Source organism: Schistocerca serialis, chromosome 7, assembly GCF_023864345.2.
Source record: "Schistocerca serialis cubense isolate TAMUIC-IGC-003099 chromosome 7, iqSchSeri2.2, whole genome shotgun sequence".
Classification (NCBI taxonomy): Eukaryota; Metazoa; Arthropoda; class Insecta; order Orthoptera; family Acrididae; genus Schistocerca; species Schistocerca serialis.
The window spans coordinates 69141063-69157663 of record NC_064644.1 but is presented as its reverse complement, the minus strand read 5'-3'; the positions used below and the strand labels follow the sequence as shown (position 1 = coordinate 69157663).

The following is a 16601-nucleotide window of genomic DNA, read 5'->3' as shown; positions in this document are numbered from 1 at the left end:
GCAGGGTAGCGAGTGAATATTGTGAGCAGCTCAGTGATACGGTTTTTGTCTTAAAATTCAACAGATAGTTAACGCTGACGACCATTGGTCAGATATACGTGCCGACGTCGCAAGTAGACGATGAAGCGGCACACAAATTATGTGATGATAAAAGAGAATTCAGTTTGTAAAGGGTATGAAACTCTATTAACCATGGAGATTCAGAACGGGGTTTTAGGGGAAGGAACAGAAGAAATGTTTACTGGCGAATACAGTCTTGCGAATAAAAATGAGAGAGGAGAAAGACTAATTGAGTTTTACAATATATTTCAGATAGCAATAGCGAATACTCGATTCAAGGACCACGTGAGGAGCAGGTATATTCGCAAAAGACCCTGGGACACAGGTAGATACCAGATATATTGCATCATCGTTGCGAAATCAGTTACTCGATTGTTAGGTGTACCGTGTAGCTGACTTAGATCACAATTTAGTAGTGATGAAGTGTAGACTGGTTTCAAGAAACAGCGTGGAAGGAAGAGGGATATTGAAGTAGTGAATTAACGATGAGACAAGTAAGAAGTTTGCTATGATTATGAATACTGCGACGAGGAATATCAGTGTTGGCAGTTGAGTTGAATAGGAGAGGATATTTCTGAACAGGACAAACATATAAACAAGAGAGGTAACTGCAAAGAAATCTTGGTTGACAGTGAATTGCTTTAATTGATCGATGAAAGAAGTAATACAGAAATATTCATCGGAGAGACCGAAGTACAGCAATATAAATCTCTTAGGAACGAAAAGAATGGAAAGCGTTGGACAAACATGGCAAAACAGCACGTCGCTGAAATTAAATGCAAGAGCATTAAGAGTGCACTAGAAGTTCCATTGGTAGAAACAGAGGGGAGAGCCGTTACGTGGAAAGTGTACATTGTAGGCCTCCATGACAAATTGAAGACCTGTAAGATGACGCTCAATTTGGCTTTAGGAAAGGTAAAGGCACCACAGAGTTGCGCTTGATAATAGAAGCAAGACTGAAGAACAATCAACACACTCATAAGATTCGTCGACTCAGAAAAAGTAGTCGAAAATTTAACATCGTGCAAGATTCCGAGAAAAATAGGCGTGAGCTTTAGGGAAAGACAGGTAATATACATGGGTTTAAGTCAGGACGGAAGTTTTCGCCGCTTTTGTTCAGTTAGTGTATCGAAGAATCAATTACGTAAATAAAAGAAAAATTCAAGCATTTGATTAAGATTCAGGACGTAAGGCTATCAATAATAAGTTTCCCTGATGAGACTGTTATTCTCAGTGAAACTGAGGAATAATTACATCATCTTTTCAACGGAATGAACAGTGTGATGAGTAAAGAATATGGATTGAGAGTAAATCGAAGAAAGACAAAAGTAATGAGAAGTAGGAGAAATGGAAACAACTATAAACTTAACATCAGAATTGGGGATCACGAAGTAGAACAAGTTAAGGAATTATGCTACCTTGCAATCAAAATAACCCATGATAAACGAAGCAAGGAGGACATAACAAGCAGACTAGCATCGCCTAATTAGATAAGGAGTTAGGAGGTTCTCCGCAAAATCGGAGAAGAAAGAATGATAATGATAATACCAGCAAGAAGAAGGGACACGGTTATAGGACTTCAGGGTGTAGCCTCCTTGGTACTACACGGAGCCCCAGAAGACAAAAACTGTAGAGGAAGACAGAGACTGGAACTTATCCAACAATTAACCGAGGACGTACGGTGCAAGTGCTACTCTGAGGTAAAGAGGTTAACAAAGGAGAAGAATTCGTGGCGGGCCGCGTCAAATTTCGCAGAAGATTGATGACTCAAAGAAGAAAAAATGTCGAGTAACAACGTCACACAAAGACTGTTAAATACACTATTGAAAAGATATTCTCGCATGCATGCCTGTTGAATATGAAATATTCCTTTGTTCCCAACTACGTGACCTAGTTTAACATTGGAATCTTTTTTCACATTTGAAACCAATTCACTTCTCCAGAGTACGTTTTGCGCTTTCGGAAAAGTCAGCACAATAGTTTAAGTGAGTAATATCCTTTCAAAAGAATAATAAAAGACATTAGATGTCTGTTACAGGACTGTCTACAAGTGGAAGTGCAATACTTTACCATACGTGTAAAACACCTCTTCCAGTATATTAATACTGCGTTGTTGTCCAAACAGACATCACAATCTCCGTAACATGCGAGTCACTACTGTAATAATTCTAGACACAAAATATAAATTCGAGAGCTTGCCTTTAAGTCGCAGTGCAGCTGTGCGTATTGTACAGATTTGCTTTCACTGTATCTTTACGGCTAACTGGCTACCTCTTTTAACAATTCTTAATGTAGATGTTCTTTAACTCTTCAACAGTAGAATTTTACGTGGAAATATCTTACATCGAAGGGTACTATCTATATGAAACGACTAATCACTGCATGCTACATAACCGACTTCATACACAAGTTACACCATATTTCTCTATAGCTCACCTTGACGTGGACAATGCTCAAACATGACCTTGTAGTTTTTGTTTGCTGTGTTATGCATCCCGTGCACCTCGCTCGGAGAAAATGGCGTTCAGACACGGAAAAGTGAAATAAAGACGTATCCGTCAACTGCATAACACTTAAAATGAGTAGTAGGTTCCATATTTCGGTAGTTGCAGACACTCTCTCTACTTTAAAATAAATAATTTTTCCCTCAGCAGGAGAACATTTGCAGTTTTGATTTGTGAAAATGTTTATATTTTCCGGAAAGTTAAACTTCAATAAGTTATTAAGTACTCAATGTATACACAACAGTCCCAGATCCACAGAAAGAAATACCGATCTTAAGTTAATAGTACTACAAAAAACACATTACATAAAACTAAATGTAATGCTTTTCGGTTTCAAACAGAATTAGGTTTGTATTGGCTTACATCGTAGAATTTTCAATGTAATTAACACAAAATAAATTCAGTTCTTATCTTAAATACTGTATACGTTATTGCACGAGTAGTTCATTATTCGGTCAATGTACAATGAAATATACCATTATTCTTACATCGGGTTTCGCTGTAGGACACTCCACTCGAAGTAACTTCAGCCATAATCATCGAACACACACTGCTGCTCGGGAAAAACAGTACATCTCGAACGACTAGAGAAACGACGTTCACATTCACAGGACATTAGCACGTCTTGCAGAAATTATTAGCATTTCAGCCACTTCGGTTCAGCACGTGTCTAGTTGCCTACCAGGTACAGGGTCCGTCATGGACCCTGAAAACTCGTTCCTTCAGTGATGACATCTACGCGTATAAGGCGCGAATGGCATCCTGTGATACAGCCATCCTTGCCGCATTCACCTGCTTCCAAAGTTCATCTGTCGCGAAAGGCATTTAGTCACAGCACTGCACCCATTGTTTCACCATATCCCACACATTTTCGATTGGTGACAGGTCTAGTGATCTGGTGGTTCAGGGCAAAGAACTGATATCCTGTGACACCAAGAAGGCAGGGTTTCGTGCAGCAACATGTGGGTGTGAATTGTCTTGCTGAAAAATGGCGTCGGCGTTATTACACAGAAAGGCTATGGCTAAGAGTCGCAGGATGTAATTCACGTATATCACACCGATCATAGTGACCTGGAAACGCGCCAACTGTGATTTGTGGGTTGTATCCTATAGCACACTACTCATAAGGCCTTGAGTTGGTGCTGTATGTCTTGTGTGAATGCAGTTACTTTGATGCGGCTCCTCTTGTCTATTGCGAACCTAAATGCGGCCATCATTTTCAAACAAAAAGGAATCTGGATTCGTCCTAAAACACTACCTGATGCCATTTATGTCCCCAGTGACGTCGTTCCATTCACCATTGCCATCTGGATGTTATGCTCATTCGTCAAAGATAGGTGGGCAACTGGGCGACGCGCACGTAACCCACGCCGTAATAAACGGCGATGGAGTGTCACCCCCGATAGTACACAATCTGTCACTCTGTCCCTCAGTTGGGCCAGAGCCGAGGAGGACGCTGAGTTGTCCTGCAATGCCATTCGGATGAGATGTCGATCGTCTCAGAGGGTGGTCTAGGTGGTTGCGACCAGATCCATCCCGTCGTGTTCTACTCCCTTCCCTGGACCATTCTGCACACACACGTTGCACTGCGGAAACACTTCGTCCCACACGAGCAGCAGTTTCCCGGATGAATGCATCGGATTCTCTCACGTCAATATGCACCCCCTTTCAAACTCACTAATTTGATGTTACGATTTGCGCATACGTCTGCGAGGCAGTGCTAATCATTTCTGTAGGCTGTGTTAATGTACATTTCCTGTGAACATGAACGACATATCTCTAGCCGTGCAAGGTGTTCTGTTTTTATGTGAACATGAGTGTACATATACAGCCTTCTGAAGATGCACTTGTGAGTTCGAAACTGTAACACCGCTCTTTGTTCTTAATAAATAGCGCTTTAGCACTGACTGGATATTGTTTCTCTTAATTGTAAGACTGGAAAGAGTTCATGTCCCTATGTAGGCATAGTTTCAGTACATCATACCTTCAACTGCTGTAATTATATCTGCTCGGTTCTAATGATAGCAATTACAGTACTTCGAATTGTTCGTCCGATGTAAGGATTACTGTATCTTGCTCTGGTGTGAGTGACGTTGTCCAATATGGTCCAAGTTTACTGCATCGAAGGAGGCACTTCACGGTGATCTTGATCTCCAAGGTGTGGAATTTGCTTAATATTTGAGCAAAATATAGCGGAAGGATGACGAAATTCGACTTTCATGTTAATATCATGTGCATATTGTGAGAAACATACGTCAAGAGTTATGGAACACTGAAGCTACGCCACCGTGGAATATGAAATACAGTCGTACCAAACCTGATAAATTAAGAGGGTAAGGACCAGGGAAAAAATACACTCTGATTTCTTGAACAAAATTTCATTTATTTACTTTGAGAGACGTGTGTCTTTAACATTTAACTTTCTCGAATTTAGATCTATCGATTTCAGGGCGAGCGTCGACCTCTTTCCATATCTGGTTGACCAGCTGTTTACTCGGCTTCTTGGCGGTAGTAAAGATGAATGTCATCTCATCTGAAAAAAATTTAAAAAACTAATATGGTAGATGCAACAGTTAATCCGATGAATATGTTCTGAAATAAAGTTAGACGAGTTGTAATGGAAGAAAACGAAATGAAGGAAATCGAACGAAGTGACCAAAAACCACGGAAGGAATGACAGAGATATTCGTCTTATGCAAATTTCTCTGTGGTATTTTGATGGTGAATTAGTTAGATTCATATTCCGCTGACCATTTGCGCGACATATCGTAATCATGTGGGACGATTCGTTGACATTACAAATCAATGTGTAAATACGGCTACATGCTTAGTACAAATAAGTTTTTTTAATTTTTTTAATGAAGTATATACATGCGAGATATAAATTCCTAACCGCCACATTTTTAGACATTACAATAATGGTAATTGTTCTACGGAGCAGAATAGGTTTTCAAGGAGAAACTTTTTTAGTTTGTTTTTAGATTTCACTTTCCGCTCTACCAGGCATTTTATATTAGTGGGAAAGTTATCAAACATTTTAGCTGCGGAAACTGGGAATCGATTTTTGTGCTAAGGCAACCCTGATGAGGCGTAACTAATGTCATTTTTCCTTCTCGTATTGACGTCATGTGCATCACGTGTTTGTGCAATTAAGACTTTCTTTTTTAAAGACGAGTTTCCCCAGAATATTGTCCCATATACATTACTCAATGATAATATGCAAACCATGTCTACTTACTGGTTTGTTTCTCCCCAAAATTTTGAATGGTTCTAGGTGGAAATATAGTAAGTTCTTTTAGCAATTCCAAAATTTAGTTTTTCTAATTTAAGTTCTCATCAGTATGGATACCTAATAATTTTGAAGTTTGCACCCTATTTACTATTTCCTCGCCATGGGTCACACTTACCAATGGAGTAGCACTCCTAGACGTGCAGAACCGAATATGCTACATCTTTTTAAAATCGAGAGTGACACCATTCGCAGACTTCTGTAGAGACCGGCGCAGAGGCCTACCGCCCCATGTTGCGTTCTGACACCATCTTCGCCCTAGAACTGCCGACGTGACTTTGCAACTTGCTTAGAACGGTGAGCAGTCTGTGCCATCAAAGTCCACATGCTGAATTCAACAACACTCCACACTCCAGGGATGGCCACTGAACGCAGCCGCCTGCTACGAAAACACGGCCACTGTACCTGGGGGAATAAATGAATGAATCTCTCATCCACTTTTATGACCTACTAGTGGAAATCCACCTACTTCCGTGGACCCGGCATCCAGTTTATCAGCTCCACTATCACCACAGCCAGCAGCGGATACGTGATTACACCAGCCATTCCGACACAGGTAAGAGCACTTTGGCCCACTATTTGAGCAACTTGGTTAACTTGCAGCATGCAGCGCGACGTTGGATGCTGCCTGATGGCGTTGCGGACACTTGAGGCGGTAACAAAAGTATGTAAGCGGAGCAGCAGACATGGACGGCAGATCACCGTAGCGAAGATATGGGCTGCAAATTGGGAAATCCACTGAGATAGGCAGCTCTGACAATGAGCAGATTATTATTACGCAGTGCCTGTGAACGAGTGTATCGAAAATGGTGAAGCTGGTAGAATGTGCACATGCTACTGCCATGAGAATCTACGAAAATGGGTGGAAGAACAGTGAAACAGTCACCAGGTTAAATGGTTGAACATTAACGATTCTCCACAGAACGTGGAATTCAGAGGCTTGTTCTCTCTGTAAAGTATAGATGGTGAGTGACATCTCTGCCGAATGAGCACAATGCTCGTGCACGCACAAGCGTTCATCGTGCTTTTTTGAACATGGGCCTCCACAACAGACCACCACTACGTTTTCACATGTTGACCCAACGGCATCGTCAATTACTATTGCAGTGGGCATGGAACCATCGGCATTAGACCGTCGATCAAAAGAAACGTGTCGGCTCTTCGGGTGAATCACATATTTGCTACAGTAGGTCGATGTTCGTCTCCACAAACACTGTCATCGAGGCGAAAAATGGTTCGAGCGCATGCAACGCGTTACAGACGCAGGCTGGTGGGAACAGTATTGCGCTATGGGAGACATTCTCCTGCGCTTGCATGGGGCCTGTGGTGGTAACCGAAGACAGGCTGACAACTGTGAACCACCTTCATCACTTCATGCGTGATGTCTTCCCCGACGGCGATATCATCTTTCAGAGGTATAATTATTCGTGTCTAGGATGCAGAACCGTGATAAAGTGGTGTGAGGAGCATTATAGTGACCTCACGTTGGTGTCTCTGCAACCAAATTCGCCTGATGCAAGTCTTATGGAATCCACTTGGGTCCATACCGGGCGCCGTTATCCGGTACTCAGATCAGCGGCCACTGATTCATGCGAATTACGAGTACATGACTTGTGTGTAGACATCCAATGGCACATACCACCACAAACTTACCAACAAACTGTTGAATCGCTGACACGCATAATGAGTGATGTATTTCGTGACAAAGACTGTTAAGTAGGTGGTCATAAAGTTTTGGCTTATCAGTGTATATATGAAGTGTGTTAATCAAGATGTTGAATAGTGGGCACAGTATGGTGAATCACCTACGATGAATGTCCGAAAGCTATACACGTGTATAAACATTGTCTCTGTTATATTAAGGAAAATAAATTGAGTGGTCAAAAGCTGAGTGAAGGGGTGTCCCATTTAGAAACATTCTTTCTATGACGGGCGAATGATGTGGCATATAGCGTCAGTGTAGACATGGTTATCAGCTCTTATTACAGACAAATGGTGAGTATGCCTGGCCGGTGTGGTATAAATCTGCCCAGAGGAGGAGTATTATAGTGACCTCGCTGAAAATGGAAGGCTAGTTACTGGCTGTGTCAAACCAGCTTCTGTTGATAAACTGTAGTGCGTAGAGACACTGCTTTACCTGACATGCGCCAGGAAGTAGCCGAAAATGCCCAAAGGAAGAAAGTCGAAAAAAATTAGAAGCACTAGCTGTATAGATATACCCCACCCAGATCCTGGATGACGTCTTGGAAGAGATCTGCACTACATATCTAAGCCAAGAAAGCAATGAAATATGTGGGCACCTAAGATAAGACAGCTCCAAGCTGGGGTAAAGCCTGCAGAATGTTTACCAGCCTGACATAACTTGGACTGGATCACATGGAGAAAGCTTAACTGGTTCCACACGGGCGTTGGAAAATCAAAGAACTGCCTAACGAAATAGGAGTACTTAAAAGGGATAACATTGCGTGAGCTGGGAGAAATACAGCCAACGAGACATCTGCATCAATGTATACGTTGTCCTCATTCTTGCAACGAGAAGCCGTCCCAGGGGAGCATAACTGCTGCGGCATTTCGTTGGTTTAGAGCAAATTCCGCTTTATTTAAATTTTGTATGTACGTAAACGAATAAATTTCTTCTGCTACCTGACTTGAATTTGTTAATCTATCGAATCCTATGTGAGGAACCCGATCGATTAAATACGTAAACGAAATTAACTTATATCAAAACATCAACTCGAATCTTATATTACGAGCACTTATACAATTTTCTCTTCCCAGTAACGTAAATACGGCAAGCGTCCTCAGGTAGTATGTATGTTCATAAGCTATATTCTTAACGTTGAAGATGTCTACGATATGAAAGGTCAGGAAATCCGAGCACATACGGAGCTATATGAAATAATTCGGAACAGGAAAAGAAGGGAACTGAAAGTACTCAAAGCACCACGCACCATCTACCAAAAAGTGACTTACGCAGTGCAGATGTAGATCTAAACTTAAGCACTTTGGTAATTTTTCTTATTTACTAAAAGATCCTGTGCTGTACAAAACTATGCAAAATGCCATACTTTTGGCGAAGTAATTAATAGACAGATGAAAGAAATTGAGATGTGAACCCCAGAATCATTGTTTACTCTCTGCGATATTGGTTACGTGTTCAATATTTGTTGCACTGTATATGCGTATATAATATAGAGGCTTCTACAAAAGTGTGAGTTCACTATGCAGCTTTTTGTGCAACTTACCTCCAGTTTCCATGCAGAAGTGTTCAATGAAAATGTCTGCGCTTCCATACACGAGGTTACGTTCAGCGGTCAATAATTCACCGTCTAGAACAGACATGTGAGACTGGTAAAGAAAACTTCCACGAGAGTAAAAAAAAAAAAAAAAAAAAAAAATACGAAATTGATAACAAATATATCGTAGACATAATGAAGACTATTATTGTTTTCGGAAAATATGGAATCCTGTAGTGAATTTCAGAATTTGTCAAGGACGTATGTTAGTCTCACCATGTCCTAAATACTTACACTTTCCGTAGTAGGTACTGTGAAGGCGGTTTCCCTCGATAGTGACATCGGCCGTGACAGCAGCTCTGAAATTAGGCCGTCATAGTGATTTTTAAATCGGCTGCAAAACACTACCGGTTTAATGACACAAAAGCGTTGCAGAAGGGCAGACCTATGCACACGGAGCTTTTTTGATCTTGCTAAGGTACTCCACTGGGTATGGTGCATCAAGCTTAGCGATATATTTTCAGCAAGAAATATAGTCTGTCAGAGAAGTGCCACATTAGCCCAGAAGAAAACATATAAAATACGGTTGCTCGTTACCACAGCCGTCATTGAAACTCAAACGACGCCTCATCACATGTAAGGTTAATCGTACAGCAGGCAAGACTTGGAAGTTTAGTATTACTATATGTTACTCTGTTTCTTTGCAGTTTTATCTCTTTAACTTTACTATTCTCCACAAACGATTGAATAAAATTGTATTTTATATGTACACTGCCTATCTACTGTATGAGCTAATTCTCCACCTCAATTTTGAGGTTTCAAATTTTCTGTCATTGTAGACGATGTCGAAACATCCTGCTAATCTTAAAGGCGAAAGCAACTTCAACGTGATGTGTCACTGACAAGTAACACGGCTCGCTGAAACTTGGAACATACTTAGAACTGCCGCAGTATAGTGCAGAATGTAGCTGACAGAATTACGCAATGAGACACATTGAGATGATACTTTTATTCGAAGACAATAACCACACTGAAATGAACCGTGATTAAAGATGGTTCCCTGAACTTTACGAATGGCAGTACATGTTTCTTATCGGGTTGGTGAGATCACCTCAATCAGCAAGCATTCTCTGCAACGTGGTCTCATGGTAGCCACAAAGACAGTATTAAGTGAGTATGGTGCGGTGTTCCATTCCTCGACCAGCGAGACTGTCAACTGGTGCACGGTAGTTGGTGCACACGTGAACGTGCTGCAATACCCCCACCGCCCTTCCTCCCTCCCTTCCAACGCATCGTAAGCGTATTCGATAGAACTTAAATGGGGCTAACGTGCAGACCAATCCATGGCCTGAACGTTCTCTCGTTTCAAGACCTCCTCCACCTGCACAATTCGCAGTTTACGCAATGTCAGCCTTAAACATGAAGTCAGGGCTAAATGCACGCCTTAAAAGACGCACATGGGGCACCAGTGATTTGCAAGGTTGACTGATGAGTGGTCAGTACGTCCATGCAGCATTATGCCTTCCCATGCCATAATTTGTGGACCACCGAAACGATCCCGTAAAACGATGCTGGACCTACCTCATATGGAGAGAAGTAGGAAGACGTAATGCAGTCAGGAATATTGCCGAAAATGAACGTTATGGTGCGGGAAGTACTCACCGATCAACATTATTGTATCTTCACAGAAGAGCTTCTGTGAAGCTTGGAAGGTAGGAGACGAGGCAGTGACAGAACTGAAGCTGTGAGGAGGTGTCGCGAGTCGTGCTTGGGTAGCTCAGTCGGTAGAGCACTTTTCCGCAAAAGGTGAAGGTCTGGAGTTCGAGTCTCTGTCTGGCACACAGTTTTAATCTGCGAGGAAGTTTCACATCAGCGCACTCTTCACAGACTGTGGTTAAGCCATGTTTCAACAAAAACCTTTCTTCCAGGAGTGCTGGTTCTGGAAGGTCCGCAGAGGAGTCTCTTTGAAGTTTGGAAAGTAGGAGACGAGGTACTGGCAGAATTGAAGCTGTGAGGACATGTCGCGAGTCGTGCTTGGGTAGCTCATTTGTTAGAGCACTTGCCCGCGAAAGGCAAAAGTCTCGAGTTCGAGTCTTGGTCCGGCAAGCAGTTTTAATCTGCCAGGAACTTTAACATTATTGTAACACTGTAGTCCTTCACCATCTGTGCGTCCGTTTTTGACCTCATTTTGTGGGTGACAATACCACATCGAACAACACAGGTGGATGAGCTCCCGGAACGAGAGGATACTCGGCTGATAGATTGCCGTGCACGTAGCCCCGACGTAAATACTACCGAGAACATGTGTGAGACGTGTTGTAGCATGTCAACATTCACAAACTATCACCCTTCATTTGTCAACCGCGCTAGTCGAGGAATGGAGCACCTTACCGAGAGAAATTCTTACCAACCTTGTAGCCATAATGGGAGGACGTTGCAGATATGCACTGCAGTTCGTAGTGATCACACAACCATAGTAAGAACCATGTACCGCCTTTTGTAATATCCAACAGACCATCAAGAATAGAGGTGACTGTGTAATTATTGCCTTCGAATAAAAGTGTCGTTTCTGTTCGTCTCATTGTGTGTTTCTCCCAGTTACCTCCTGTACCAAGTTGTAGCAGTTCTATCATTCGATTTTCATCGGCCTGTTTTACTTTGCACTGACACATCATGCGAAAGTTGCTTTCGTCTTTAAGTTTATAACAGGGTATATTGCACAGAATGAACTCGACTACACCGAAATCAATTCTGAGTAGTTTGATATTAGTTGCCCGTCACAGAAAAACTGCAGTTCTTGAGATTTCTTATCCATCTAAATTTCACTGAAAATAAAATCAACAGTGCAGATGACGACAGTTTTTGGTGTTCGTCTTATTTGAAAAATAAAAAAAAAAATTCCAGTTGCTCATAGTACTTGCAGCTGGCCATTTTGCTCTTTGCCCTCAAGCCTGCATTCAGCACTGCTATTCTCAGACTGGTATCTGTTTTACGTCAGTTTTACCTACACGTTATCGGTGCTACATAGCAGTATGAATACCTTTGCCGCTGTTGAGTTTGCCGAAGTGCAAGAGTGTTAGGATTCACAGAGTTCATTAAACAGATTGACCACATTGTGGTAAAAGTGTATGTGTTTCGTCTGAGCATTGTTGCATTATTCTCTGTTGTCGCACATTCTGGTGATAACGTATTACATGCTTCCTCATTTATGTGCAGCTAGTACTTCAGAACAAACTGTGGTTTGGGTAATAAAACCGAATGAATGAATCCTGCATTATTACTCTGAAAGGAATCGCCGTAGAACATAAATCTAAAATATCTCATAATAATTTTTCATATCTCATTGGTGATGTTTTGGTTCACTCTGTGCGTTGTTTGTCTCTTCTCAAATTACTCGAGAGCCTGCAGACGTGATGTAGTCGAATGGTATTCCGGAGGTGCAGCGTTCAAGCATTTGTTGGCATGTCCCCATTAACGTTTTACTTGATGATATCTATTTCACGGGTAACTATAATTTTCCATCTTCATCGGAAGACCTTTTTTCCTAAGTATTCGCAGTCATTTATCCAGCTATGAATCTTTTCTTTGCAGTCGGGGCAGGGAAATTTTTGCTTCAGCGTATGAAATGAGACACTTAAAGTAGTAAAGGAGTTTTGCTATTTGGGGAGCAAAATAACTGATGATTGTCGAAGTAGAGAGGATATAAAATATAGACTGACAATGGCAAGGAAAGTGTTTCTGAGGAAGAATAATTTGTTAACATCGAGTATTGATTTAAGCGTCAGGAAGTCGTTTCTGAAAATATTTGCATGGAGTGTAGCCATGTATGGAAGTGAAACATGGACGATAAATAGTTTAGACAAGAAGAGAATAGAAACTTTTGAAATGTGGTGCTACAGAAGAATGCTGAAGATTAGATGGGTAGATCACATAACTAATGAAGAGGTATTGAATAGAATTGGGGCGGATAGGAGTTTGTGGCACAACTTGACAAGTTGAAGGGATCGGTTGGTAGGACATGTTCTGAGGCATCAAAGGATCTCAAATTTAGTACTGGAGAGCAGCGTGGAGCGTCAAAATCGTAGAGGGAGACCAAGAGATGAATACACTAAGCAGATTCAGAAGGATGTAGGCTGCAGTAGGTACTGGGAGATGAAGAGGCTTGCACAGGATAGAGTAGCATGGAGAGCTGCATCAAACCAATCTGAGGACTGAAGACCACAAAAACAACATGGCAGGAAGTTAGCTTTGACCACGTATCTGCAGCTAATGTACTGAAGAGGCTTGCACAGGATAGAGTAGTATGGAGAGCTGCATCAAACCAGTCTGAGGACTGAAGACCACAACAACAACATGGCAGGACGTTAGCTTTGACCACGTATCTGCAGCTAATGTACACTGGATGTGGCCATCAGCTTAAGTAATACGGTTGCACCATGAGTTATTCGCTAACAGAAGGCCGAGGGGCGCGGTGAGAGGGAAGAGACATTCGCTGTTGCACAACGTAACAAGATTCTGGCGGCGAACATCAGGTGTCTCATTGTCAGTGTGGTAAGAAGCCCAAAGTTTTAATTCTGGTTTTAGTGCCATTGCTAGCTGACATGCCTGCGAGATGCTGAATTTTCGCGTATAGGGGTACTCACGACGGGTCCCTGCTGAAGGCGCCACTGAGCGTCATCTGGTTAGCAGCCTCGCCAGGATCCTGTGTGAGGATGAGGCAGCCCAGGCGGTTCACCTCTTTCGAGTGGTAACGGTATTGCTGGTACCACGTCTTGTGGGCCTGCGGACAACACACACAGCACGTCTGCATCTATTGCACAGTCTCGCTAGAGCTTCTAGTACACCTAACAGAAATTTAACTTAATGCTACACACTGATACTGTTTTACATAGGTGCTACAGTCTGGAGGATGTACAAAACACATATTGCTCTGCTCTGGAGATCGTGAGGGCAGCTCGAGGAGTAGCCTATACTGCTGTGCATTGTGTCGCAGGGTGTCTGGACACAAGCAGACAGCCAGGCGTCTGGTACTCACTGTGGTGACGTTGAAAGTCTCTGTGGAGGCGTCCGACAGGGTGCAGGACTTAGCCAGGACGTGCCCAGCCAAGAGCAGCGGCACCAGCATCATCACAGAGGAAGCCATCATCTGCACAAGAACAGGTAGCAGCTAGAGGGTCCCAAGGTCAGACTTCGTGTGTGGTAGAGAGGTACAGTCTTTACATTCACCGTACGATTACTCTTGTGTTTACAGGGATTTTAAAGCGTGGCCATGAACATAGATAAATTCATCTTCAGCAGACTTACCGTATCAAATAGAATAAAGACATAAAGTAGAAAAAATTTTAATATTTCGTGATTCGCTGTAAACCAGTGAATGGAAATTGGTATATGTTATAAAATTTCAGGGGATTTTAAGTTTCGACTGAAATTCGAGAGGTCCTTCTTGGTACTGTTGGAATAAAGAGAATGATAATTTCATGAATCTGAAACACAAAGTCAGACACAGCAACACACATGAAATCGTCCTGGCTGTTTTGGTGCTTTTCTCAGGATCTTCTGTCGACGGTTATTATCTCACATTTCACCTTCGCCAGATGGAGGATTCTCCTTCCACAGTTGATGATGAACTCCAGCCATGGTCACCAACAATCAAAAGTAAATCTGTGGCTTTGCTTGCCAACCACGTTGGTGAAACTTCAGATAAACCATAAAATTTGATCAGTGGTCAGAGATCTCAAGTGGCCAAAGGAAACACGTCAATAAGTGATCGCTACAGTCTCATCAGTTTTTATATATATATATATATATATATATATATATATATATATATATATATATATATATATAGAGAGAGAGAGAGAGAGAGAGAGAGAGAGAGAGAGAGAGAATTTGTGTTAAACTGCGATCATGGGTTTTACATTACGGCCTCTGTGGTGTGTAGTAGCAGAAACGAGTCGTGCCGACCTGACAATACGTTAATATTTTAACAATTAACAAAGACAATAGCACCGCAAATAACTACCCCATTGCAGAACAGAGTCGTGCATTTTCAATGAGGACAGACAAAAGCTGTGGAATTTTTCTGTGAGAGCTTTTAAAGCAAACGTCCAGGCGCACAGCGTATTGGGTCAAACTGTGAATCCTTTGCCTGTCTGCGCTATAACAGAAACGAGTTGATTAAGTAATTCTCGTGACCATAAACGTTAGTTTCTTAAGCTACATTTTCAATTATGCGAGCCATTAGACATAGGAGGAGGACAGAGAATACTGAGAAACCTGTATATTCCATAACTTCAAAAAATCATATCCATTGGATGTAATGGAGGAATTCGAATGGGCTGCCAATGAAGAGAAAAGAGAAAATAAATAGTAAATGACAACCTGAACTGTAAATACATGTTTTCAAATATTTCTATAATCTCCAATAACCAAAGAGATTACATAAACTTCTCAGAAATTTTTCTTTCTTAGTTATCACAATAGTCGAAAAATTGTTAATCGATAATCTTTATTGAAAGGTATCTTTCCTGTAACTAACAGCACTAATAACTAATATTTACTTAAAACGAAAGGAAAATGTGATACGCTAAATAATGTTAGGCTATATCGAGAAGGTTTGGAACATATTAGTGTCACAGTCACTTAGTTAATTGCTTTAGTCATAGAACAAGGATTTTCTGTGCAGCATAGTAGAAAATCTAATGGTAAATGGTAAGCTTTATTTAAAAGTATCTTTACTGTAACTAGCAACTCACAATGCCGTTGTTAGTGTGTGACAATCGAAAGAGATAACTGCATGGAAAGAGACTAACACATAGAATACATATTAAAAGATGTAAAATTCAGCATCGCTTCTAAGAACTTAGCTTTTACACTAATTTTACAGTTTAAGTAAGCATAATGCTACTGCCTAAGATGAATCAACATAACCGTCTCAGACTTATACCAGCTACTTAATCAGTGGTAGACCAGTATAATCAAGTACGTCACTTCGTCTAGATATAGTCTCCATGGTGCTTGTGAACATTTGAAGTACGTGCCCAGTACAATTATTAGTGCTCTATGTTGTAAACCCACAACGTATATATCTATCTAACACCGCACTTTAGGAGAAACGAATCGGAAACATTCAGCGCCAGGAAAACAGAGAGTTACTTACTGTCAGCTCTGCTTTGTCAAAGTGCAACCAAAACACATCAATACTCCTTTTATATACCGTATGATTTGTAAGTCCCTCTTCCTGATAAAGCCCCACGACCAGCTGAACATACTGAAAGGCAGAAGGCGTACGCCAGATGTGGATTTGGTGATGACGTAAGTACTTGTTTGACTGCGATCAGTTTTCACAAAGAGACAACAGGGCATTACCGATGGTACAGCTGCGAACAGCTAAGTTAAATACTTACACTTGATACGGAAATACAGGTATGTATCTGTAAGTAATGAATACAGATTTTGAGCCTTGTTATTTCGCGTTAAGATCTTTCCCTCTATTTAGTTAATCATGGAGAT

At 41.5% G+C, this 16601-nt stretch overlaps 1 protein-coding gene across 1 annotated transcript; it reads right to left on the bottom strand.

Moving 5' to 3' along the window:
• Positions 1–4926: 4926 nt before the first annotated feature.
• LOC126412428 (uncharacterized) lies at positions 4927–16334 on the bottom strand. Its single transcript, XM_050082021.1, has 6 exons — positions 16249–16334; positions 14125–14235; positions 13733–13869; positions 9384–9448; positions 9099–9182; positions 4927–5097 (listed from the first exon to the last, which is right to left on the bottom strand). Exons 2-6 carry the CDS (start codon positions 14233–14235, stop codon positions 4973–4975), a joined length of 522 nt encoding a protein of 173 aa, XP_049937978.1. The 5' UTR covers positions 16249–16334; the 3' UTR covers positions 4927–4972.
• Between the last annotated feature and the right edge of the window lie 267 nt (positions 16335–16601).